This window comes from Bombus affinis, chromosome 5, assembly GCF_024516045.1.
Source record: "Bombus affinis isolate iyBomAffi1 chromosome 5, iyBomAffi1.2, whole genome shotgun sequence".
In the NCBI taxonomy this organism is placed as follows: Eukaryota; Metazoa; Arthropoda; class Insecta; order Hymenoptera; family Apidae; genus Bombus; species Bombus affinis.
In genome coordinates this window covers 10,784,264-10,809,092 of record NC_066348.1, presented here as the reverse complement: position 1 = coordinate 10,809,092, position 24,829 = coordinate 10,784,264, and the positions used below count along the sequence as shown (strand labels likewise).

General features: G+C 41.8%; 2 protein-coding genes across 8 annotated transcripts in view; one reads left to right on the top strand and one right to left on the bottom strand.

Annotated features, from left to right (window-relative positions):
* Nucleotides 1-24,829, bottom strand: part of LOC126916447 (uncharacterized) — a 103,734-nt gene that overhangs the window by 62,204 nt on the left and 16,701 nt on the right. The window lies entirely within an intron of this gene.
* Nucleotides 1-24,829, top strand: part of LOC126916453 (uncharacterized) — a 105,421-nt gene that overhangs the window by 78,326 nt on the left and 2,266 nt on the right. Inside the window, exons 1-3 of one of the 7 annotated variants that reach the window (XR_007710562.1) lie at nt 22,100-22,626; nt 23,062-23,278; nt 23,397-24,030. Coding sequence is in view for 1 of the 7 variants with exons in the window: in XM_050722303.1 (XP_050578260.1) it covers nt 21,662-21,709; nt 23,397-23,612 (264 nt within the window). In the remaining 6 variants the exon portion in view is untranslated. Of the gene's footprint in view, nt 1-21,661; nt 21,710-22,099; nt 22,627-22,734; nt 22,939-23,061; nt 23,279-23,396; nt 24,031-24,829 lie in introns of those variants that run through there. The other 6 variants (XR_007710561.1, XR_007710563.1, XR_007710564.1 and 3 more) reach the window with 6 other exon arrangements.

The following is a 24,829-nucleotide window of genomic DNA, read 5'->3' as shown; positions in this document are numbered from 1 at the left end:
TTCTGTATTTTTTCTACTATTGATTTGATGTGTAGTTTCCATGTGAGTTGTGTATCTAAGTGGAGTCCTAGGTATTTGACATGCATGAAACTAAATTGGTGATCCGGTATTAGTTTTTTTGTCTCTATTATTGTTTTAATCCGGCAATATATTATTTTTTCCAGTATTTTGGAAAATACTGGAAGCAGTGATATTGGTCTGTAAGATGCAGTTTGATGCGGGTCTTTGCCTGGTTTATGTAACATTTTGATCTCTGCTAATTTTCATGGTTTGGGGAAGTATTGAATTCTTAGAATTGCATTGAATATTATTGTCATTAGTCTTATTGCTTTTGGCGGAAGGTTTTTTAAGATTTTATCATTGGTTAGGTCGATTCCTGGCGCTTTGTTGTTTTTTGTTTTATCAATTATGTTTCTAATTTCTTGTGCTGATGTTTTAGGTATGGTGTATTCCTTGTCGGTTGTGGTAATAGTGGTTTGTGGATCCTCCTCCGTATGACTTTTGAGGTTGCTGTTGTTGATAATGTGTGGTGTGAATGTGTTGCAGAGGTGGTTGGAGAATTCTTCAGCTTGTTCTTCGTTGCTTCTTGCCCATATGTTATCTGCTTTTCTGATTGCCGGGACGGGTATTATTGGCTTCCTTATTTTTTTCGTGGCTTTCCATAGTAAATAGTTGGTGTTCTCGTGTGTGGAGAGTGTCCCTATGAACTTTGCGAATTCGTTATCGTTGTGCTCCTTTATTTTGTTTTTTATTTCCTTTGCAAGTTTGTTTAAGTGTTTTTTGTTTTCTCGGATTCTGTATTTTTGCCATTTTGCTTTTGCTTTTCTTTTTTCTTTGATTTTGTCGAGTATTTCTTGCGGGATTGTTATTGTTTGTCTGCTGGTTGATTCGGGTATAGTGGTTGTCCTTGCTGCTTCTTGAATAGTTGCTGTCAATGTTGCTACTGCCTGTTCTATGTGTTCAGGAGTTTTTAACGGGATGTTGCAGTTTATTTTGCTTTCTATTATTTCTTTGAAAGTTTGCCATTTGGTGGTTTTATTGCATAGTGTTTCTGGTTTGCTATAGTGAATTGGTTTGTTTCTGTATTCAATTATTATGGGTGTATGATCGGAGCTGAGCTCGAGGTTGGGTGTTATTTTTAGTTTATTTGTGTTTAGTCCCCTTGTAACTGCAAAGTCCAGAAGATCTGGTTTTTTGTTCAGGTCAGTCGGCCAATGTGTCGGTGTTCCTGTGGATAATATATTGAGGTTATTATTTCTAATGTATTTTTCCAGTGTTCTAGCTCGAGGTGTAATGTTTCTTGACCCCCAAAGCGTGTGCTTTGAGTTGTAGTCTCCCGCTGCGATGTACTTGTCCCCTAGGTCCTGGAAGTATTCTTCCCACATTTGTGTTGTTATTTTGTGTCGCGGAGGCTCATATACTGCTGACAACTGGAAGTAGTTGCTGCTAGTTTGAACTGTAACAGTGGTTGCTTGTAAATATTCTTTGTTAACTTGGCTGTGTAGATAATGTTTGATATCGTTTCTGACTATCACTGCTGTCCCTCCGTGAGCTTTTCCTGAGGGGTGTTTGGTATCATATATGTAGTATCGTGAACAAAAGGCCTAAGATATCTGCCGAATCGTAGACAATGTCGCGAGAGCCGCGGCATCGTCGGGTACATCAAGGTGTCGTCGGTCCTTTTTAAGTTTCGTGGAAAGGGCCCGCGTGACCCTGGCCACGCGCGTTTCGGGACACGTGTCTCGAACGACGGGAAAAGACAAAAGAGACGTTAAAGTCAGTATTAGTTGAGAAGCCGGAGAGAACGGATGCAAAAGGTGTGCAGAGTGTGAATTGAGAAGCGAGAGCGAGCGAGTGTAGAAGCCGAAGAGTGTGAATCGGGAAGTCGAAAGCCGCGTCTGAAAATAAGACGTACGACAGCATTGTAATTATTTCGTTGCTTCGAATATTATTAATTAAATCAAAACATCATTACTTGTCCTTTCCTCTAAGACCCATTAATATACTACATATATGGTGTAGTATGGTATTTTCAAGTAGCTTTTTGTAGTGTGAAGTGAAGTGTGCTTCTGAGACAAGTAGTATGTCTATATTGTTATTGTATATGAATGTTTTAATTTCGAGGGCCCGTTGTTGTAGGCCGTTTGAGTTCCAGGCTGCTATTTTTAGAGTGTCCGTTTTTATTTTTTGCTTAGCACGTTTGTAATTAGTTGTAGCATGACTGTGATTTGTTGGGTTTGCTGTTTGAGTACTGCGTTTTGTTCGCTTATCATTCTGGTTAGCATTTCGGTGTTCTTTATGGATTGTTTGAGCAGTTCTTTGATTTCTGCAGTGTCATTGTTACTATTGCTGTGGTATTGGTTGTGTGTGTGTTGATTGGCTGGTTACTTGAGCATAGCTTAGACCACCAATGGTGTTGGTGCTGATAGGTTTGGTGTTTGTTGCTTGCTCTGTACTTGGAATTATTTCAGGTTTTGTGCTGTCCTGTTGGGCTTGTGTGTTAGTGATTGTCCTACTTCGTAGGGGCGGGAACAGTTTACGTTGTAATTGTTTTCTTACTTCACATCCTTTATAGCTGGCTGGGTGGTTTCCGTTACAGTTGTAGCATTTAACCTGCTTTATTTTTCCCGTGGATGGGCAGTGTGTCGTGAGATGATTTTTTGCACATTTAACGCATGCCGGGGTTCTATTGCAATAGTTTTTAGTGTGTCCGTATTGTTGGCACCTTATGCATTGTGGGATTTCTTTTTTATGTCTGGGTGGCTCCACTTTTACTATTGTGTTTAGTAATTTTTCTATATCGTATATTTCTTTGTTGTTGTTTTTAGGTTCTAGTTCAACTAGGAATAGCGGTAACGGTTGTTTGGTATCGTATTTGTTGATGTTATTAATTGACCTTACCTGGTGTCCGATTTTTGCCAGTTCTTCACTTATTTTTCCAGTATTTGTTTTTGGGTGTAGTCCCCTGATTACTGCTTTGTAGCTTTTGTCGGTTTTGAGCTGAAAAGTGTGATATGCTGCGTTTTTTTCCTTTAGTGATCTTGTAATTTTTCTGAATATTTCTGGGGTGTTGGTTTGCACTTTCACCTGGTCTATTTTTATCTGTTTGATGATATAGTTGTCTTTCCCTGCGGTGTTGTTTAGTAGTTCGATGAGGGGGTCAATTATTTTCACGTCTATGTATATCGGTGGTGGTTTGGGAGTACGGTTTGTCGGACTTTCCGTTGGGTCCGTTGCTGCCTCTTCTGGCAGTGCGCTGAATGGATTGTGCAGCTTGATATCTTGTAGCCATTATTTTTTTTCATATGTATCGATTTTCCTCGCGCTTGCAAGCGGGATTACCTTCCGTTTTTTGCTGGAGGTTGCCACCGTCCAGTTTTCTTCCTGGTGTATTGGTATGTTTTGTTCCCCGTCGGATTGTGTTGTTTCCATAATATCATCATTTTTTTCTACATATGTAGAGTCTGTAGCTTTATTTATGGAAAATGTTTCACCGGAGTTAATTATTTTTATTGGTGGAATCTGCATGATTCTACGTTTTGTCTATTTTTGGCGTTAACTTTGTCCCTTTCTCTTCCCTCTTGCCGCACTTTCATTGGAGCCACTGTTTCCTGCCTCCGTTTAGGTTGCCTGCCCAGGCGGAACTAACGTCTTTTTTTGCCGTATTTTTGTTTGTTGGTTTCGAAATTTCTTGCTGAATTTTTGAATGTTTCTTCCCTGTCACTTTTTAAGTTTATCTTCTTCTCTGTTATTCCCTTAGTTGTTTGAATCAAGCAACTATTTTCGAGTAAGTTGGAACTATTTTGTTAACGCGTACTGTTTTTTTTTTTAATTTATTTATTAAAATTCACAATTTGTCCAATTTGGACATTTGGTGGAATTTTTTAGCGGTTACATTAGCATGTTGGTGGCTACCCCCAGCGGGGTACCATCCTCGTGTTTGTTAGGTTATGTCCTTTATAAGGTCTGCTGGGTGCTTCCTTTTTAGTCTTCTGTCCATATTTGTGATTTTGTATGTTTCCGCAGCTAGCCGGTTTATGTGTGTTGCTATTCTTGATTTGTATTTCTCGGAGTATCTGCTGATTTCTTCCTTGACCGTTGGCATTCCCAAGTTCCTTCGTATATCTTCATTTCTGACGTACCAAGGTCCGTTTACTATTGTTCTGAGGATTTTAGCCTGTATTACCTCTATTTTGTTTATATGGCTCATTGCTGCCGTCCCCCATAGTGGTATTCCGTACGTCCAGATTGGTTCTATGATCGTTTTATATATTTTTACTTTATTTTCTGTGCTTAGTTTGGATTTTCAGCTTGTTAGCCAATACATTTGTCTCCTTGTTTTCTGTATTTTTTCTACTATTGATTTGATGTGCAGTTTCCAGGTAAGTTTTTGATCTAAGTGGAGTCCTAGGTATTTGACATGCTTTGTTTGCGTTATATGCGTACCGTTCAATAGGATGTTTGGTGGTATCTTTTTCCGTAGCGTGAATGTAATATGGTTGCATTTATTGGGGTTTGCTTTTAATTGTTTTTCTTGTAGCCAATTTTCTATTTTTACGATATGTTCTTGTAGTATTTTGACTGCCGTTTCTGGGTTAGTAAGAGAAGAAAATAAACTTTAAAAGAGACAGGGAAGAAATGTTTAAAAATTCAGCAAGAAATTTCGACATCAACAAACAAAGTACGACAAAAAAAGACGTCAGTTTCGCCTGGGCAGGCGACTTAAACGGTCGTGCGAAACAGTGGCTCCAGTGGAAGTGCGGCCAGAGGGAAGAGAAGGGGACAAAGTTAACGCCAAAAATAGACAAAACGTGGAATCATGCAGATTCCACCAATAAAAATAATTAACTCCGGTGAAACATTTTTCATAAATAAAGCTACAGACTCTACATATGTAGAGAAAAATGATGATATTATGGAAACAAGACAATCCGACGGGGAACAAAACATACCAATACACCAGGAAGAAAACTGGACGGTGGCAACCTCCAGCAAAAAACGGAAGGTAACCCCGCTCGCAAGCGCGAGGAAAATCGATACATATGAAAAAAAATAATGGCTACAAGATATCAAGCTGCACAATCCATTCAGCGCACTGCCAGAAGAGGCAGCAACGGACCCAACGGGAAGTCCGACAAACCGTACTCCCAAACCACCACCGATATACATAGACGTGAAAATAATTGACCCCCTCATCGAACTAGAACTCCGTCTCTCTGTTCTTCCCTAAAGGACCTATTCAAGAAGTAATGGGGAAGAACAAATGCTAATAAATGTTAAGTGTCTCTAGTTTAATTAACACTTCTTTATCTTTATCTTTATTAACACTTATTTATTTAAGAATTTATTCAGAGATTAACACGACCTAATAGATGACTGACAATCTGGTGTAATTCAAATTAACGAGCTATACTTTCCTTGTACTTTCTTATTGCTATACCTCTACAATATTCTTTTATCGTATCTGTCGATTTTAATCTCACACAAATATCTAATAAATGTGTATACAGTAGTTGACGAAAATATTAGATATAAGATTTTTGCGAATATATATTATGTGTGTTAGTGTTTTTCTTCACTTCACTTCAATGTAACGAGACGTGTCTATCATGATTACACCGGTAAAAATTGAGACTAATTTGGAAATATATATATGGAAGCTAGAAGATGCTTATTGCAGACGTACACATAGCAAAAAACTAATGTACAATGTAAAGAGTATTTTTAAACATATGATTGATTAGGGGTAAAAATGCTCCTTCTAAAAATATTGTGACTTATTTATACAATACATAATTAATTGTCCAAATACCGATGGTAATCAATAAGAATCTTATAATTCCTATTTACATTTGTTTCAAAAGTTTCTTTCGTTTCATAAGGAAATAATAGATGCACGACACTTTTTGTTTTATATTATTTTATCGATTTATGTATGATCTATTTTGTAGTAATAGAACAAAACGAAAGAAACTTTTGAGACAGCCTAATGCATCTTGAAATTCATGAAAAGCTTCAACAAAATATTCATGGAAAGTTTCTGTAAGCGTCCGAGTACTTTCGTGAGCCGTTATATGTATAATAATTCGTTACAATGTTAGTGATAGCTTGGAAAGTGAACTATTTTTATTATACATCTTTTTACTTTCCATATTACGCTCATAGATACTCTAAAACGCCGCGATACTAACTCTTATCTATCATGTTTACGAATGCCTATAATTTGTGAAACCGCTTCTGATTTTACGGAAATTTTGCAGTTGTTTGATGAATGAAACAGACTTGTTAAGAGAATCACATGTTATAGATACCTGAACTGTGATTTATTTAATATATCTTTTCTGATTTGTTATCCTGCAACATTTCCATGTTTTACGAAGCTTTAAATTAAATTTCACAAGTTTATTTTCCTTAAGCCAAAGACGATGCTCGTGAAATATTTATTTCTGAAGTAAAAAGTAAAAATATAGCTTACATATTGCTTGTATTTAATCATGTATTACGATTAATCCTGTTGCGATACTCGTATATTTCAGTTAGGCTCTGGTTTTAGTAAACAAGAAAGATTTATAATATCTTAAGAGGATGTTTAGCATGAAATCATGCTAATAAGAAGTTTTTCGTGTTTTTCTTCAGGCTTAAAATATTTTTTAATGTTGTGAAAAAATTGGGTTGAAAATGAATAAAAGGGTGCAACAGGGTATTTGAACAAACTAATATCTCTTATATGAATAAGTCGAGTGATATGCTGTAAATTATTTTCACAAAAAGACACCCATTTTTATTATTGTTTTCTAAACAAAATTCAATATGATTTGTTATACCAGTAATAGGAAGTTTCTTTAACTAACATTTAGTTATCGATCCTATTTTTATTGAAGTTTAACAATACTGTTCAATGTTAATAATTATTAATTTATAAGTGAAGGGTAATTCCAACGAAGAAAGATATCATTTGCAAACAAATAGTTTCAGATAAAATCAGCATTGGTACTGTAAACTTAGGATATTATAAATCTAATATATCTAATATATAATATCTATATATATATATAATATCTAATTAAACAAAGATTCGAAGCTGAAAATTTCGAAATATAATTGAACAATATATCGTACAATAAATGTTATATGATGTTCTGTAAAGGAGAATTGCACTTTTATGAAGAGGATCAAAGATAAAAGAGATTTTTGTTGAACGATACGACCGTTTCGAAATTCCATTTTGATCTTGTGTATGTATAGTGTATCTCGTACAAAAGATATTACAACAAGCGTCCAGTCATAATGTGAAGCATTAATCAAAATTTCTAATCTCGAGTGTTTCAAGCCCCAGAACTCATCTTAATAAATATAAGAAGGACAGATTAAATTCAATTTGATTTTTCTAATTTTCTCGTTAATAATTAAATATGAGCATCGATCAATCAATAGTTCATAATGCACGGTATAAGGCGTGTATAACATTCATCTGATTTCAATTCACTTACGTTTAAGCAAAATAATTATTCGAACTAGTTTATCATTCACATTATTACACATTTTAATTGTATATATATCTAGTACAACATAGAAAGGATGTTTTAGGATTATGAGTATTCCTTTAATTTTTAAGAAGAACAATAAGTATGCATAGTATTTCCTTTATCTCATATTCTAATTTCACCACATTGAATTTTCTAAAGAAAGATTGAAGAACAGTAGACTTGCCTGCCTTCAAACTTAAATGTCCTTTCCAGTAGTAAAACTTAAAATGACATTAACAATGGCAGTAATATTTACGCCTACAGATGGAGGATATTAGACTTCGATTAAAATACAAGTAGCTCAATAAATATGTGTCTAAGTACGATGGTTAAAGAATAACGATTCGTCATTCTTTATTCCAGCGCTTAATGCTATCCTTCTTTCAACAAATACAATCCTAGAACAATGCCGCTGAAGAGAAATGTTATGCGTGAATTTATTTGCCTTTGCGGGACGAAGGTTTATTAAATTATTAAATGAAAATATTAAATGAAAATGAATATGTATAATTGTGTGTATAAAAATTGATATATGTATGTATGTATAAAATATATATATGTATGTATATATATATATATATATATATATGTCGGGTTGGCGTTAAGATTAGAGTTAGGGTTAAGGGCGTGAAACGAATCCCTATTGGCGCTAGACGTGATCGTTATGCAGTAGAGGAGATATTTACTAGTGCAAATATGACTATGATGGAATTGGACAAGTAATCGCGATAATTAGATACTCGAGAAGCTAATGACAGTGATCCTAGGCTCAATAACGAATCCGCGGTCAACGGGATGACGAACTTTACCCTTCGTTAGCGTCCAAGTTACACTGTATGTTAGAGCAAGGGGCAATTATTACGTATACGAAAGACAAGTCGATTGCCGATGAGATCGCACTAGAGAGAGTGGCTCTCCGTCGCGGTGACGCTGTCGAAGAAATCTATGATGGGTGTGCCTAAGGGCACGAGATCTCGGAGTCGTCATCGACTCCAGTCGGAGGTTCGGTGCGCATATCGAGATGGTGTGTAACAGAGCCGACAAGTTAATAGGAGCCCTTAGGGGAATTCTACCCAACACCAACGGGCCGCCCAGCTTGGCTCGTAGGCTCTACTACAATGTGTGGGAGTCCATCGTAACTTACGGAGCACCGGTGTGGGCTAGAGCAGCGAATACCGATAAGAACAGGAAAAAGCTGAAACGAGCACAACGAACGGCCCTGTGCATAACAACGACGGCATACCGTACCGTCTCCCACGCGGCACTTTGCGTGTTGACCGGGAATCTCCCGATTTACATAAAGATAAAGATGCTCGGAGAGACCTACGAGAGGAACAAGATCCATGGGTCCAGGATTGGCACGGATGACGGCTGCAAGCTGAAGGAGGAACTGGAGGCGATTCGCAAGAAGGCCCAAGAGGACTGGCAGAAGGAGTGGAACAACTACAAAAAAGAAAATATCACAAAGAAGCTAATATCGAGTGCGCTGCTATTTACCAAAAAGAAGATGGACATCGATCACCACACCATGCGGCTGCTAACCGGGCATGGGAGCTTCGGTGTCTATAGGAAAAGGATCGGCAGGGACAGCGACAGCAACTGTCTCGACTGTGGAGACCCGAACGACGACGCAGAGCACGCCCTCTTCGCGTGCCCGAAGTGGACGGACAGAAGGATCGAGCTGGAGAACGCTCTGGGCGGGAAGATAGACGTGGGCAATCTGATCGCCACGGTGACCGCCAAGGACGAGAGCTGGAATAAATTCAGGCAATTCTGCAAGACCGTCATGTGTCACAGGAGGGTGACAGCGAGGGCCTGGGAAGAGGCAAGGAGGAGAACGAGCGAAACAACAACTACGCGGAGCAATGAGGGCAAGAACACGAAACAACGAAAAACCGCAGAAGGAGACCAGCCCAGTATTCTGAACTGGCTGAGAGGACGACATGAGCAGTAACTGCCCGAAGAAGTAGATACAACGGGGCACGAAAGGACAACCCTGATGACTGCCGACAGGTTTTACCGGGGTTGTCTGCCCTCTAAGCGGAGGAAGAAGGAGGAGGGGTTTTTAGTGGGTATGGCAACGACAGCCGACCGACTCCCACATAACCCAGTGATGCGCGTCACTGGGCATGCGTAATAGCATTTTCCCCTCCCCACGCAAAAAAAAAAAAAAAAAAAAAAAAATGGGCACGAGATCATCGGATTCGCGGAGAAAAGTCTCCGTTCGAAGGGTGAGAGAAATTGACGTTGCTGTTAATTGGTCAATTTCCATGTTGGTGGTTAGAGAAAGATATTAGCTGTCCTTGGGAAAAGTTGCTAGCGGGAATCGTCGTTCGTGGAAGGATAGATTTCTCTTATCTTCCCGTAGTTGGGGCACAGGCTATTTGTCTCTTTGAAAGACTTTGTATAATTGAAACTTAATATTCGTAGCCGGTCCTCGCCCAGCTAAACATATACTGTGAAGATGCGTTGGCAATCATCTGGCAATCATCTTACCCGAAGGACAAAGTCTGCGTGTGGCGAGCCACGGGGCAGAAACCATTGAAACGTTTACCGTCGTGCCCTGTCCCAAGTATTTCTTTTAAGAAGAGCTATAGAATCACTTCATGCCTTTGTTAGACAAAACGTTCATCCCTTTGACCGCGGCTACGTTCGGCGACTGATTGTCGCCTCGAGCCCGAGCTCACTATCATAAATCTCAAATAAATACAGTCGGATCGAATGACAACAGTTTCTTAATACGGCTATGGTGAAATCTAAATTTCAATACTAGGGGTCTTCCCAAAGTTCCAAAGGGAACGTTCCGGTGTTCTTTCATCTCCGACATATATAAATATTATTATAATGACTTATTTTAATAATGACTTAATTTGTATAGTAAAAACAGCTAAAATCTCATGTAAGATTGTTGGGATGTTACGTGATATTTCTGTTGCATCATTGATTATCGTTATACTTTGAAAAATAATTAAGGAAGCGAACAATGCGTGGACGATTATGGCAGTTTTATTAATAAACGAACGTTTAGTAGAGAATATGGATTTATTGGATAAGCAAATGTTTCATTAAATGTAACTGTTACGTGCAGAATAATATGTTGTTACATGTATGAACTAAAGTTGATGTAATACTCATATTGTATTTATGGTTTCAACGAATTAATAAAATCTGTTGATATTCAAACGTATACTCTCCCTTTTATTCTATGAGAATTAAACATTTAGAAGATTTTATGAAAATGCACTAAAAAACAATCAGAATCATCTGTTTCTCCTTTTTTTTTTTTTTTTTTTTTTTTAATATGTTGATTGCCACGCGATTTTTATATTTATTTTGACTTGGATAGATAGATTAAAGCGTACCATACCAAGACATTTCATTCTTGCAAAATATTCTAGTCTATTTGCGTACGTGCTCATAATCTTGGCTGATAACCGCCATTCGCTATATACATCGTTGGTATTGACGTCAAAGGATTAACACAGACAAATACACAATCCATACAATCCGATTTGATTGATTTTAGATTTTGCATCAAACAGATCTCTATATGAACAGATAATTTCTGATTCTAAACATTTGTATTACGTTCATCTAATTATTAGGATATTAGATATATTATAAAAGAAGATATTATGTATTAAATAATCTGCCTCTTCTTCCGCTTTGAAATCCTCTACAAACGCCTTTTATAGTCGTTCAACTTTTCAGTTCACAGAAAAGAACATTACGCGTATTCCTAGCAATCGCCCAAAGACTCGAACGTGTGCTTCGATAAAGCTCGCTTAACTTTCATCGACACATCGATAACTTTGCGTTCCAAGATGTTATTACGCCCTAGAATCCCTAACATAATTTTAGAACCAGAATTTCTGTGCAAAACAATTCCATCGCTTTGTCACGCTTAACGGCTCAATCATCGAAACATGTATCATTTTTTTTTTTTTTTTTTTTTTTTTTTTTTTTTTTTTTTTTTTTTTTTTTATTTATTAGAATATTTACAATCAATTCTCGTTGAGAATTTTCAGTAACTTAGTTTGGCGTGATACAATGACATGGATTATAATAGTTTTATATTGTTGGTTCTAGTAGAAACTAAGGATTTAATCTAGAGGGTATTTTCTTTTTAGTCTGCGGATCTGGTCCGTCGTGTCCAGTAGTTGGGTGACTAGTGGGTTGTGGTGGTTGTTGACTCTTGTGTTATATCTGCTTCTGAACTTGTGTATTTCATCTTTGACTGTAGGTATCTTGAGGTCACAGTGGATTGTTTCGTTGGTAACATACCAGGGTGCATTTAATAGGGATCTTAGCGTTTTCGATTGGAAGCGTTGGAGTATTTCAATGTTGGAGTTACTTGCTGTTCCCCATAGTTGGATTCCGTAGGTCCAGACAGGTTTTATTACGGCCTTGTAGAGGGTTATTTTGTTCTGTATGTTTAGTTTGGAGCGTCGGCCCGTGAGCCAATAGAATTTTCTTAGTTTTTCCTTTAGTTGCTTTGTTTTTTCCAAGTTAGTCTCCTGTCCAGGGTCATGCCCAGGTATCTTACGGAGTCCTTGCTTGGGATTATTGCGTTGTTAATGGTGACCTGGGGGCAGGTTTGTTTTCGGAGCGTGAAGGTTACATGGGAGGATTTTTTTTCGTTTATTTTAAAACCCCATTTTTGGAACCACTTTTCCATGGAGTCGAGACTTCGCTGGAGAGTGGATGAGGCAATTGCCGGGTCTGCGTGGGTAGCTAATAGTGCTGTGTCGTCGGCAAATGTTGCTATTGTTACCTCGTTTGATATGGGTAAGTCGGCAGTGTAGATGGAGAACAGTAGGGGTCCGAGGACACTACCTTGTGGTATGCCGGATTCTATTGGAAATGTTGCGGAAGTGGCGTCTAGACATTTAACTATGAATTGTCTGTTGGTTAGGTAGGATTTTAAGATGGAGTAGTATGGGTGGGGTAGGATTTTTTTAAGCTTGTAGAGTAGCCCTTCATGCCATACTTTATCGAGTGCCTGTTGGATGTCTAGGAATACCGCTGAACAGTATTTTTTCTTTTCAAGGGTTTGGCTGATCATGTGGGTTATGCGGTGGATTTGCTCTACTGTTGAGTGTTGTTTTCGAAAGCCGAATTGGTGATCTGGGAGTGTTTTCGATTGTTCTAGGAGTGGAAGGAGACGATTCGTGAGCATCCTCTCGAATAGTTTAAACAGGGTAGGTAAAAGACTGATTGGGCGATAGGAGGTGGTTTCATATATTGGTTTACCGGGTTTAGGGATGAGGGTGATTAGTGAGATTTTCCAAGCCTTGGGAAAGTGTTGAAGGCGGAGGATAGCGTTAAAGATTGATGCGACGAGTGCAATCCCTTTTATGGGAAGTTCCTTGATTGCTTTATTTCCTATTAGGTCGTGACCTGCTGCTTTCTTGGGGTTTAGGCGACTGATTGCTTCTATAATCTCTGCAGAAGTGAAGGGTTCAATAGGAGGGGACATTTGGAAGGGAGTGTGCAGGTATTCGGTAACGTCTGCAGCAGCTACGGAGGAATGGGGTTTGAATACTTCAGACAAATGTTTGGCAAATAGGTTGGCTTTTTTTATAGGGCTACGCGCCCATCCGCCTTGCGGGCGGCGGATTGGAGGTATTATTTGTGGGGGGCGCGTGAGTTTCCTGGAGGCCTTCCATAGTGAGTAGTTGGAGTCGGCTGTGGGGGACAAGCTGGCGAGATATTTGTGAAAACAGTCATTATCGTAGTTTTTTATGGTTTTGGATAGTTTTCTAGTTGCGTTGTTTAGTTTGCGTTTGTCCTTTGGTGTTCTATGGGTCTGCCATACTCTTCTTAGTCTACGTTTTTCTGCTATTTTTTTTAATATGTACTGGGGATATTCGTGTTTGCTGATGGACGTTTTTGCCGGTGTGGAGACGCGGATAGCGTTTATTATGCTCGCATTTAGGTATTCCGTGGCTGCTTCGATTTCGTCATTGGTTTTTAGTGAGGTTGAGGCTGAAGTTGTGCGGGTAAAGACTTCTCTAAAGAGCTGCCAGTTGGTGTGTTGGTTATGAATGGAGCCATTAGGTGTATTCTCGATGATAGTTGAACTGATTGTTACTATCACGGGGGAATGGTCAGAGGAGAGATCAGCCGAGGAATTGATTTGGACGTGTCTTGACGAGATATTTTTAGTTATGAGGATATCAAGGAGATCGGGTATTTTGTTTGTGTCGGTGGGCCAGTGTGTGGGTTCGTATGTGGTAAGGTAGTTGAGGTTGTTGGTTATTATGCTGTTGAGGAGGTTTCTGCCTCTTACTGTAACCAGTCTGCTGCCCCATTGGGTGTTTTTGGCGTTGTAGTCTCCTCCGGCTATGAATCTATTGCTCAGAGTGTCCAGGAAGTTGTCGAAGTCTTCTTTGGCGATGGAGTGTCTGGGAGGGCAGTATACAGCTGAAGTGGTGATTGTACCATGACAGTCTTCTATTGCTACGTTTGTTGCTTGGAGATAGTCTTTCTGGAATGGTGGAAGTTCGTTGTGCTTGATGTTTGATTTGATTATGATTCCGGTGCGGCCGTGGGCCTTTCCGCCGGGGTGTTGGGTGTGGTAGAAGTTGTAGCAGTGTATTTTGAGGTAGTTTTTGTCGGTGAAGTGGGTTTCGGATATGAGCATCACATCGATTTGCTGTTGTTTTAAGAATAGTTCTAGTTCAAATTTGTGCTGAGCTAGACCGTTCTAGACCGTGGCGTTCCACAGAGCTATTCGCATTGGTTTTATTTTGCTTCTGTGCGTATGAATTTGTCCATGAAGAGTAGTGTGAGTAGTGACAGCAAGTTGTTAATTTGCTCAGTTTGCTTCTCGATAAGTTTTTCGAGTCTGGTAAAGTTGTCTGTGTTTTGTGGGGTGAGAATTCTATTTTCTGTGTGTACACTGTGTGTTTTCGAGTTGTTTACGTTTCCTTGCGTTGCCTGTGCATAGGATACTGTTGGTGTGGTGAGTTTTTGGGGTTTAGGTTCTTGTATGGTTATGTCCTTGGGTCTCAGTTTTGGATACTTTATATTATGTAGTGTTTTGTAGGCTGAGCATCCTTTGTAGTTCGCAGGATGCTCTCCTTGACAGTGGATACACTTTTCTTTTTTTTTTTTTTTTTTTTTTTGCGTGGGGAGGGGAAAATGCTATTACGCATGCCCAGTGACCCGCATCACTGGGTTATGTGGGAGTCGGTCGAATGTCGTTGCCATACCCACTAAAAACCTCTCCTCCTTCTTCCTCCGCTTGGGGGGCAGACAACCCCGGTAAAACCTGTCGGCAGTCATCAGGGTTGTCCTTTCGTGCCCCGTAGTATCTACTTCTTCGGGCAGTTACTGCTCATGTCGTCCTCTCAGCCAGTTCAGAATACTGGGCTGGTCTCCTTCTGCGGTTTTTCGTTGTTTCGTGTTCTTGCCCTCATTGCTCCGCGTAGTTGTTGTTTCGCTCGTTCTCCTCCTTGCCTCTTCCCAGGCCCTCGCTGTCACCCTCCTGTGACACATGACGGTCTTGCAGAATTGCCTGAATTTATTCCAGCTCTCGTCCTTGGCGGTCACCGTGGCGATCAGATTGCCCACGTCTATCTTCCCGCCCAGAGCGTTCTCCAGCTCGATCCTTCTGTCCGTCCACTTCGGGCACGCGAAGAGGGCGTGCTCTGCGTCGTCGTTCGGGTCTCCACAGTCGAGACAGTTGCTGTCGCTGTCCCTGCCGATCCTTTTCCTATAGACACCGAAGCTCCCATGCCCGGTTAGCAGCTGCATGGTGTGGTGATCGATGTCCATCTTCTTTTTGGTAAATAGCAGCGCACTCGATATTAGCTTCTTTGTGATATTTTCTTTTTTGTAGTTGTTCCACTCCTTCTGCCAGTCCTCTTGGGCCTTCTTGCGAATCGCCTCCAGTTCCTCCTTCAGCTTGCAGCCGTCATCCGTGCTAATCCTGGACCCATGGATCTTGTTCCTCTCGTAGTTCTCTCCGAGCATCTTTATCTTTATGTAAATCGGGAGATTCCCGGTCAACACGCAAAGTGCCGCGTGGGAGACGGTACGGTATGCCGTCGTTGTTATGCACAGGGCCGTTCGTTGTGCTCGTTTCAGCTTTTTCCTGTTCTTATCGGTATTCGCTGCTCTAGCCCACACCGGTGCTCCGTAAGTTACGATGGCCTCCCACACATTGTAGTAGAGCCTACGAGCCAAGCTGGGCGGCCCGTTGGTGTTGGGTAGAATTCCCCTAAGGGCTCCTATTAACTTGTCGGCTCTGTTACACACCATCTCGATATGCGCACCGAACCTCCGACTGGAGTCGATGACGACTCCGAGATACCTGATGCGATCGACCGTTTCGATGTCCGAGGAGCCCAACCTGAGTTTCACCACTCTCGGCACTCGCAAGCTTGTGATGAACATGACCTCCGTCTTTTCTCTCGCCAGGGTGAGCCCGACACTCGTGCACCAATCGTTGGCGATCCTTAGCATCGTGTTGACCTTGGCGGAGGCCTCTTCGTTCCTCCCGACGGAACATGTGATGGCCAGATCATCCGCGAAGGCGGTTGCTCTGACCATTGGCATGTTGTCGAGTCTCTCGAGCAACCGGTCGTATACCAAGTTCCACAGGAATGGTCCGAGGATGGATCCCTGCGGGACTCCCGCCGCCACCTCGTGCTCCACCGTGCCGTGCTGGTTGCTCACGATGATCCTCCTTCCGGATAGGTAACTGCCGATTAGCCTTTTGACCTTCCATGGCAGCTTCCTCTTGTCAAATTCCTCGTATATGCTCTTCCAGCTGAGCGAATTGAAGTCATTGCTAATATCCAGGGTGATCATCACGCATACTACCTTCTTCTGTTTGCAGATGTTGGCAAACTTCATCACCTGCGTGATGGCGTCTACCGTACTCCTCTTCTTTCTGAAGCCATATTGCCTCCGATGGAACGGGTCCATTCCGATGCATCTCTCGATGATCTTCTTAAAGCATTTTTCACAGATCTTGCTCATGGTTGGGAGTATGCTTATCGGCCGGTACGCGTTAGGGAGACTGGGATCCTTACCCGGTTTCCTTAGCAGTATTACTCTGGCCGTCTTCCAGCAGACTGGGATCCTTCCTGATTCAGTGATGCCGTTGAACGCCCTTGTCACGAGCTCGCTCCTGCGACTCGCTACCAGCTTCGCGATCTCGCCCGGCACGCCATCGACTCCTGCAGCCTTCTTGGTGTTCATTCTTCCGGCGGCATCGACGACATCGCCTTCGCCGATGGCGACGCTGAGGCTAATATCTCCTTCTTCTTCGGTCTCTGTCTCTTCGCGGCCCTCATAATGGGGGGGTCCGTGTCCCAAGGTGAATAGCCTCTGTAGGACTGCCTTCACCATGTCGATCGGCATGTCGTTGGTTGGTCCCTTGCTTTTACATTTCTTCATGACCGTGCGATAGGGTTTGCCCCAAGGGTCGCTCTCCAGTATCTTGCAGTATTCTGCCCAGGCTGTTTTTTTGCTGCGGGCGATCTCCTTTTTTAATTGCCTTCGGATCTCCTTGTAGGCGTTGACGAGGGGCTCGGTGTTGCCGGCATTCTTCTTCCTTTCTCTCGTCACCTTCCTGAGCGCTTTGTGCGCCTGCGCTCTCAGTTCCGCGATCATCGGGTTCCACCAGTAGTTTGCGTACTTGCGGCTCGCCGCACAGTTCGACTTCCTTAGCATCCCTTCGCACGTACCTTCGATGCTCTTTTGCAGGGGCTCGGCCCCATCCTCTCCGATAGCCGCGTTGAGGTCCTCCTTCTTCAGTGTGTCGTCGAATCTGCTCAGGAACTCCTCCGGCGACATGTCCTTGGTCACGTACCTGTAGAACTTCGATACGGTTCGGGTCTTCCTCGCCTTAAACCTGTGGAGCACGTACAGATGGTCCGAGGCCGAGTATTTGTCCAAGACCGCGATTCCAGCGTGTATCTCGCTGACCTTATTGGATACGCTTATTATGTCGGGGAAGCTCGTCTTCCCGTTCATGAAGAAGGTGTACTTTTCCTTGAGCCTCAATGGAAACACCCGGTGGCCGCTTAGTGCCTCCATTAAGACTCTCCCTCTTTTGTCTGTGGTCGATCCTCCCCAACAGGTTGACTTTGCGTTGAAATCTCCGGCCACGACGACCTTGTCGTGTCTTCTAGCAGCGCTCTTCGTCATAGTCGACAGCGTGTCTATGTATTCGGAGTATGCTAGCATATTTATGTTGGGCGAACAGTATCCGCTGAAGCAGAAGACGTCGCCGACGCGGACGCCCACTATCTCGTCGCTCTTGACCTCTGTTGTTTCATCAGGCAGTTTGCCGTTGAGGAGTGTGACCCATATCGAGGCGTCTCCTTTGGTGTCATTAAACCAGTGCGGTAGCTGCCTGTTCGGCTCGGAAATTATTATTATATCCGGCCTAAGTTCGATCGCGCATTGGTGCATCATGTCCTGCGCCAGCTTGCATCTGTTGAGGTTTATCTGCAGTATCCTCATTTATTCGCTTTCAACCGCCTTCTATACTCTGGACAAGCCAGGGATCCGGTTACGTGGTCAAATTTCACTCCTTTCTCCTTGCTGCAGATGGAGCAGCAGGGTGCGTTGGCGCAGGCAGCTATCGTGTGGTCTTTGGCTCCGCACTTCCTGCAAATCTCCTTTCCAGGGCTTATCGCCGTGCATTTGTTCGCGATATGACCGAACATGTGACATCTGTAGCACTTTACCACATTGGGTAGTGCCTTTATCGTGGCTATCGTCAAGCCGGTTCTGATCTTCCGGCTCGCCCCCTCTTTGGCCAGATAGGCTTTCGGCATCGTCACTATTGCCGATTGGGTGCCCCACGGCGCCATTTTTAGGGTCTTTACTTCGACCTCAGTGATGTCGCTTATGCCCAGTTGCATTCCTATCTCCCTGGCTAGTTCTTCCTTGCCTACGAGCGGGTCTATATCCCTGATCTCTACGGAGGTCTTGTCGCGCATTGGTAGCGCTCTCACCTTGCCTCTTAGCGCCGTGTTCATATCCGCCGCGGTCTTTTTGGCGTTGCTACCTGCTTTCAGCTCGATCAGAATGTCACCTGTTCTGGTCCTCCTAATTCCACAGCTCTCTTTTAGGGTCTCCCTTGCCCCCATCAAGTCTTTGTAGACCTGGATCCACTCCTTGTCTTGCCCTACTTTGACGAGGATGGCTTCTGGTCTGTTACGTATCCTCTTCGGTCCCTCCGGCCTCTTTGGCTTGTCCAATGCCGCCCTTCCTGCGTTCGCCTTACTGACCACCGTCGGGGTGTCCGTTCTTTTTCCTCTCCTTCCGCGGACAGGGATCCAGTCATCCTCTACATCGCTGTCCGTGCAGTCCGTAGTCGCTTTTGCCGAACTGTTGCCGGCACAGGCTCCTGCGTAGGATGCCTCCACGGTCGTTGGTCTCTTTCTCTTGGTGTCGCCCTTCCCCTCGACGGGCGATCTCTCCTTCCTTTTTCCTTCCTTCTCCTCACTCCTCCCCGGAGGGGTGGTCATCCTGGTGGCCGTGACTATCCTAGCGTTCCTCTTGAGCCTCATCTCGTCCAACATCGAGTGGAGCTTGATCGCTTTTTTACTGATAGCGTCCCTCCTTTTCTTGATGTCGGTATCCTTTTTGCTCATGAGGTAGAGTCTGCTACCTATGCATTGGATTTCGCGGAAGACTTCTGTGATGATTTCCGTCATCGCCTTCCATTCGCTCATTTTGATGACGATACTGTCCTCGTCATTGCTTTTGGTCTCGGCCGTTGCTCTGTTCGCCATGGCCTTCCTCCTGAGACATTCCCTTGGTGCCGCCGCTTCGCTGCCGCTGTCCGACATTTCCGCCGGTGTGTCTAGCTCCGAGGTGCTGGCCGCTTCGTCCCTCGTTGCCATCGGCTGGCTCCTGGCCAGGCTTCTCGTTGTCTTGCACGCGCTCCCCTCTACTGGGGACTTTCTCATATATCTGGTGATCTTGTCACCTTTCGGGATTTTTTCCTTGGCGAATCGGGTCGCCTTTTCGGTGGGTGGTGTCTTATCCTTGAGTGCCTGCATTGGCATCTCGACATCCTCGATGATTCCCGCGATGTCTTCATCAAATTCGAGGTATCTTCTTGTGCTTTTCTTGCACATCTTTTCCTCTGTGACAACTGCGGGTGTTTCTTGGTCCCCGGTCGTGTTTACCGAACGAGGGGAGGCCCTGGGATCGACCTTCCCCTCGCCGTTCGTCCAGTCGTTGGGTGACCGTCGGGTCGAGCCTGGGACGCTACTCGAATCCCCGACGGGGCCTGGAAGCTCCGAAACCCCCTGAGCCGTATGTTTACTTACCTTATAGTACTTGTCCATATTGTATTTGTAGACAGTGGATACACTTGGCGGGGTTTCCGGGGATTTAGTGCATTGGTCAGTGGGGTGATTACCTGCACATTTTACGCACCGGAAGTTATGATTGCAGTATTTCTGCGTGTGGCCGTACCTTTGGCACCTTTTGCATTGTATTATTTCTTTCTTTGCAAGAGGTGGCTCGAACTTAACTATGGAGTTCATCAGCCGATTGATGTTGTAGATTTCTTTGTTGTTTGTTTTTTGTTTTAAGTCTATAAAAAATAAGGATAGTGGGTTTTTTGTGATTCTATGCCTAATGTTGCTGATGTTAGTTACTTCGTGGCCGTGATTTAACAGTTCGCACTTTAGTTCGTCTAGATCGACTGAGTGGTGGATGTTGCGTAGCACCACTCGAAATGGTCTATCTTGTTTGAGCTGATATGTGTGGAATTTAGCGTTTAACGTTTTTAATAGCTTGGTTAACTTTCTATAGGCGTCTGGGTGGGTCGGCAGTATTTTCACGTGGTTGTTGTTAATCTTTAACTTGTAGTCCTCTTTGCTGATGTCTTTTTCGATAGTCTTAACCATTGACTGTATGTCGATTACGTCGTCAATGAATATCGGTGGGGGAGGGGGAATTCTTTGAGTATGGAGATTATTTACCTTTTCGGTTGTAATCATGGAGTCTTCCGTGGACTCTAGTATTGAGAATCTATTGTAGGTGGTCACTTGGCTGGCTGGTGGTTTAGTTTGACTCTTGTTTACATTTGTCTTGGTTGGTTCGAGCTTTCGTTTTTTCGTGTGATGGTCGTTTACCAGGATAGATGCGTTGCCCTCTTGCCACGGGGGAGGAAAAATGGCGGTGTTATAATTTAGCTCCGGGGAGCCTGTTGGGAATGATAGAGCCATCATCGAGCTAGTTAATTCAGTGTGAAAGAACTAGTCGAGAGGCTGTTAACCCCTGGCTAGGTTAGTTGGATTCGCTTTCGACAGATGGGCGTCACGTGGAGTTTTGTGAACTTCACAGGGCACTGGACACACGTCTGCACGTCTCGGCACTCAGCAGCAACTGGATGGCCACGTGCAGCTTTGTGGACTTTGCAGGGCACTGGACACACGTCTGCACGCCTCGGCACTCACGAACGAACTGAAACATGTATCATAACGCACGAATTATGATAAAAAAGAAACTGTCTTTCGAATAAAAGCAATCCGTTTGCCAGGTGCGCTTAAGGATGTACAGGACGTCGACGGAGCAAGTGTACGAAATACAGCCGCTGGAGGGTAACAGTTCCGCTCAACGTTACACTCAACAGCCGAAACAACGATTCTCTGAAATGGCTACTCCGTCGGTTTCGCCGACGTCTTCTCTCCGAAAGCGCGTCTCGGAACTGCCAAGAGCCGCGAGTGCATCCGTTTCCGGTGCTGCGGGCATTAATACGGATCTGATATCGATCCTAAGCTCGTTAGCGTCTTCCGCGACGGAAATCAACCGATGAGGCGAGGAAGCGCCGAGTTCGCGGGACGATAGCAAATCAAACTGGCCCGGAAAAACGACCGAACAGAAAGGAAGTCGATCGAAGAGCTTCCGTTCCAACAGCTTCGACGTGTCGACATTGCACGGAGCTAAAAGTAAGCTTAGCGGATCCTCGAAAGCCGCTATTTCGACCTTTATGGCACCGTCGAATTGGTTCACGAAGAGACACCAACCGATGTCGAAGAAGCCGGAAGATTTAGTAACGGCCAGTTTAAGTCTCAAGTTCGATAAATCGAAGGTAGTGAAGGCGGTGAAGGAAACGTTGGGTAAAAAGTCCCCTAATAGCGAGGTCAAACACAAAGTCGTATGGGACAACACTATGGGACAACAAAGTGGACGCTCAGGTAAGTTGTATTTCTCGTTACGATATCGTTTCTTGTTTAAGAGCCATCGTAGGTGAAAGGAGGAATGAAAAAGAAAATCGTAAATCGTAAAATCTCTTCCAGAGAATGCAATTTATCGTAAAAATTAATAAAGTCAACCACAACGTGAAATTAAATAATTGTTGTTTGATATTCTGTATTATCGATATAGGTGAAACGTGGAGAAGATAATTTGCAATCATTGCGGACAATATCGCAGTGACATTATTATCAATCGGTAATATTAATGATAAAATTCATATGGGATGAAAACAGAGCATCAAAAGTGGTTATTTGTCGATCTTCTTGCGAAGGGAAAATTCCTACAAAATGTTTAAGAACGGCTCTCAACAAGGAACAAAAAATGTTATTACAGTTCCATTTTCGTGTTCGTTTTTTTTCTACATGATCCATGTGAAATAATTCTTCAGATGCTCTGCTGGTAAATGAATCGACGTTTGTAATAGAGGAAATATGAAGTACAGCGAGATCGTTGTTGGCTATTGTTCTACACCGATATCGACAAAATAATTCTTCGACAACTCTATTGATAAATCAATTGTAGTTTGAAATCAAACGAATCTGAAGTACCATCAGTTTGTTGCTACGAGAACAATAGCCACCAACGATCTCGCAGTAATTCGGATTCGTTCGATTTTAAACTTCAATTGTTTTACCGACAGAATCTCTGAATAATTATTTTGCTGGTAAATTCTGTTGGTATATCGATTAGAGTTTGGAATCGAGCAAATACGAAGTACAAGATGGCTATTGTTCTCACGTAGCAACAGTCTGATAGTATTTCAGATTCGCTTGATTTCAAACTTAGTTCCCTTGGTTTAATTACTGATTTATCAGCTGGATCAAAATTTAAAGAAAATGAAGATCAAGTGAAGCGCGTAAGTTTGACCTCTGCTTAATTTTTTTATCTCTACACTCATCTTTTTCAACTTCCATGTCACATTTCGTATAAATGCTAATAAATCTTTGTTTTTTTTTTTTTTTTTTTTTTTTTTTTGATAAATTCTCTTAAACGTCGCACAAGAATTTTTCGTTCGCGAGGAGGTGCAAAAATGGCCACTTTTTGACTTAGGTCAAAATTTGCAAATTTGGGGTTAGCCCCAACTTAACCACACTTTTAATCCAACATGAATTTTATTTTAATATTACTGACCTCTGATGGTGGATCTGCGATACTGTACTTAATGATTGTAAACTATCTTATCGACTTCTCATCTATATTAATAATATAGGAATATTAAATATTATTAGGAATATTAGGAATATTAAATAACAGTTAAATACTGAAATATATGTTATTTGATTTGTTTTAGAACGAAGCTCATTCTCTGGAGTGAAACTTTTAGTTTCTCTTTCTTACGCGATAAAGGAGAGGTGCAAGGATTTAAATATTTATAACATTATGACCTTTATTCTTTAAGCATGAAAATATTTTTAATACAAGCATATAAATATTACATATAAATATTTCTATTTACATATACATCAAGTAAATTTACATATACATTTTCATCTTGGTAAAAAGAACATGTAAATTATCGTAGTAACTATTACGTATTTTAACGCGAAATCTCGTTTCATAAAAATTTTCATTCAAATACGTAAACACATAATATTCATAAATTTATAAGAACAATTTTGTCCGTAGGTATTTGGTAGCGCAATTGAGAAGATGTTAACGGCGCAAAAGGGAAACGATACGGGGGCTTCCGGGTCGAGCGGAAAGCCCTCGGTATCTCCGAACAAACCAATGTCAGGCAAAGTGACAAATTGGTTTTCAAATACCAAGAATCAAAATCGGAATCAGACGGAATCCAGCGAACCGTCTCTCTGTTCTTCCCTAAAGGACCTATTCAAGAAGTAATGGGGAAGAACAAATGCTAATAAATGTTAAGTGTCTCTAGTTTAATTAACACTTCTTTATCTTTATCTTTATTAACACTTATTTATTTAAGAATTTATTCAGAGATTAACACGACCTAATAGATGACTGACAATCTGGTGTAATTCAAATTAACGAGCTATACTTTCCTTGTACTTTCTTATTGCTATACCTCTACAATATTCTTTTATCGTATCTGTCGATTTTAATCTCACACAAATATCTAATAAATGTGTATACAGTAGTTGACGAAAATATTAGATAGAAGATTTTTGCGAATATATATTATGTGTGTTAGTGTTTTTCTTCACTTCACTTCAATGTAACGAGACGTGTCTATCATGATTACACCGGTAAAAATTGAGACTAATTTGGAAATATATATATATATGTCGGAGATGTAGAGACATCGAGCCTTTCTTTTGGAAGATTTCTCAATACTTGGGCTCGGGGTGACATAACTGGTCGCCGAACGTAGCCACGGTCACGGGATAAACGAAATGTTTTACAAAGGAGGTTCCAGTGTTAAGGGATACGCTGTATAAACAATCAAGTCTTGATCAGGAGCAATGCTGGTTTATGTGGAACTGCCTAGTTACGGCGCTTGGGAATTTGTTGATATTCCCGATCGATATGTATTTGATATATGTAACTGTATCTGTCATTTATTTTGCAATCTCCTTGGAGAGTTTACTGTCATCGTCTTGGAGTCAGTCTTAGAGAAACCCTGTGCCTGAGTGAACGTGTCAGTGTGCTATCAAAAATATATTAAAACGTACAGAAAGTTTCCCGTTGACCGTGGATTCGTTACAGAACCCAAGAATATTATTTAAAGCATTTGTTTACTTATTGTTTGTTATCTTAGTTAACCGTTAAACTAATTATTTATCAAACTTTGTAAAGAAATATAATTTTATGAAAATACAACCTTTATTGAACATCATGATGGCAAATGCTAACGAAGAATTGTCTCGCGCTCGAAATCCAAACGACAATTCGACATATATAATAATAAATAATTTGGAAACAAGAGGATCTAGAAGAGATTTATGTTACAAATAGATAGGAATCGCAAAGCCGCAAGAACGCACATAATACGCAAAAATCTATTAGGTAATCCAAATACTAACAAAGGTTTATTGCATTTTCGCGTTCGACACTGTACTCCTACTCCGCAAGTCCTCGAACATTTCTCCCAG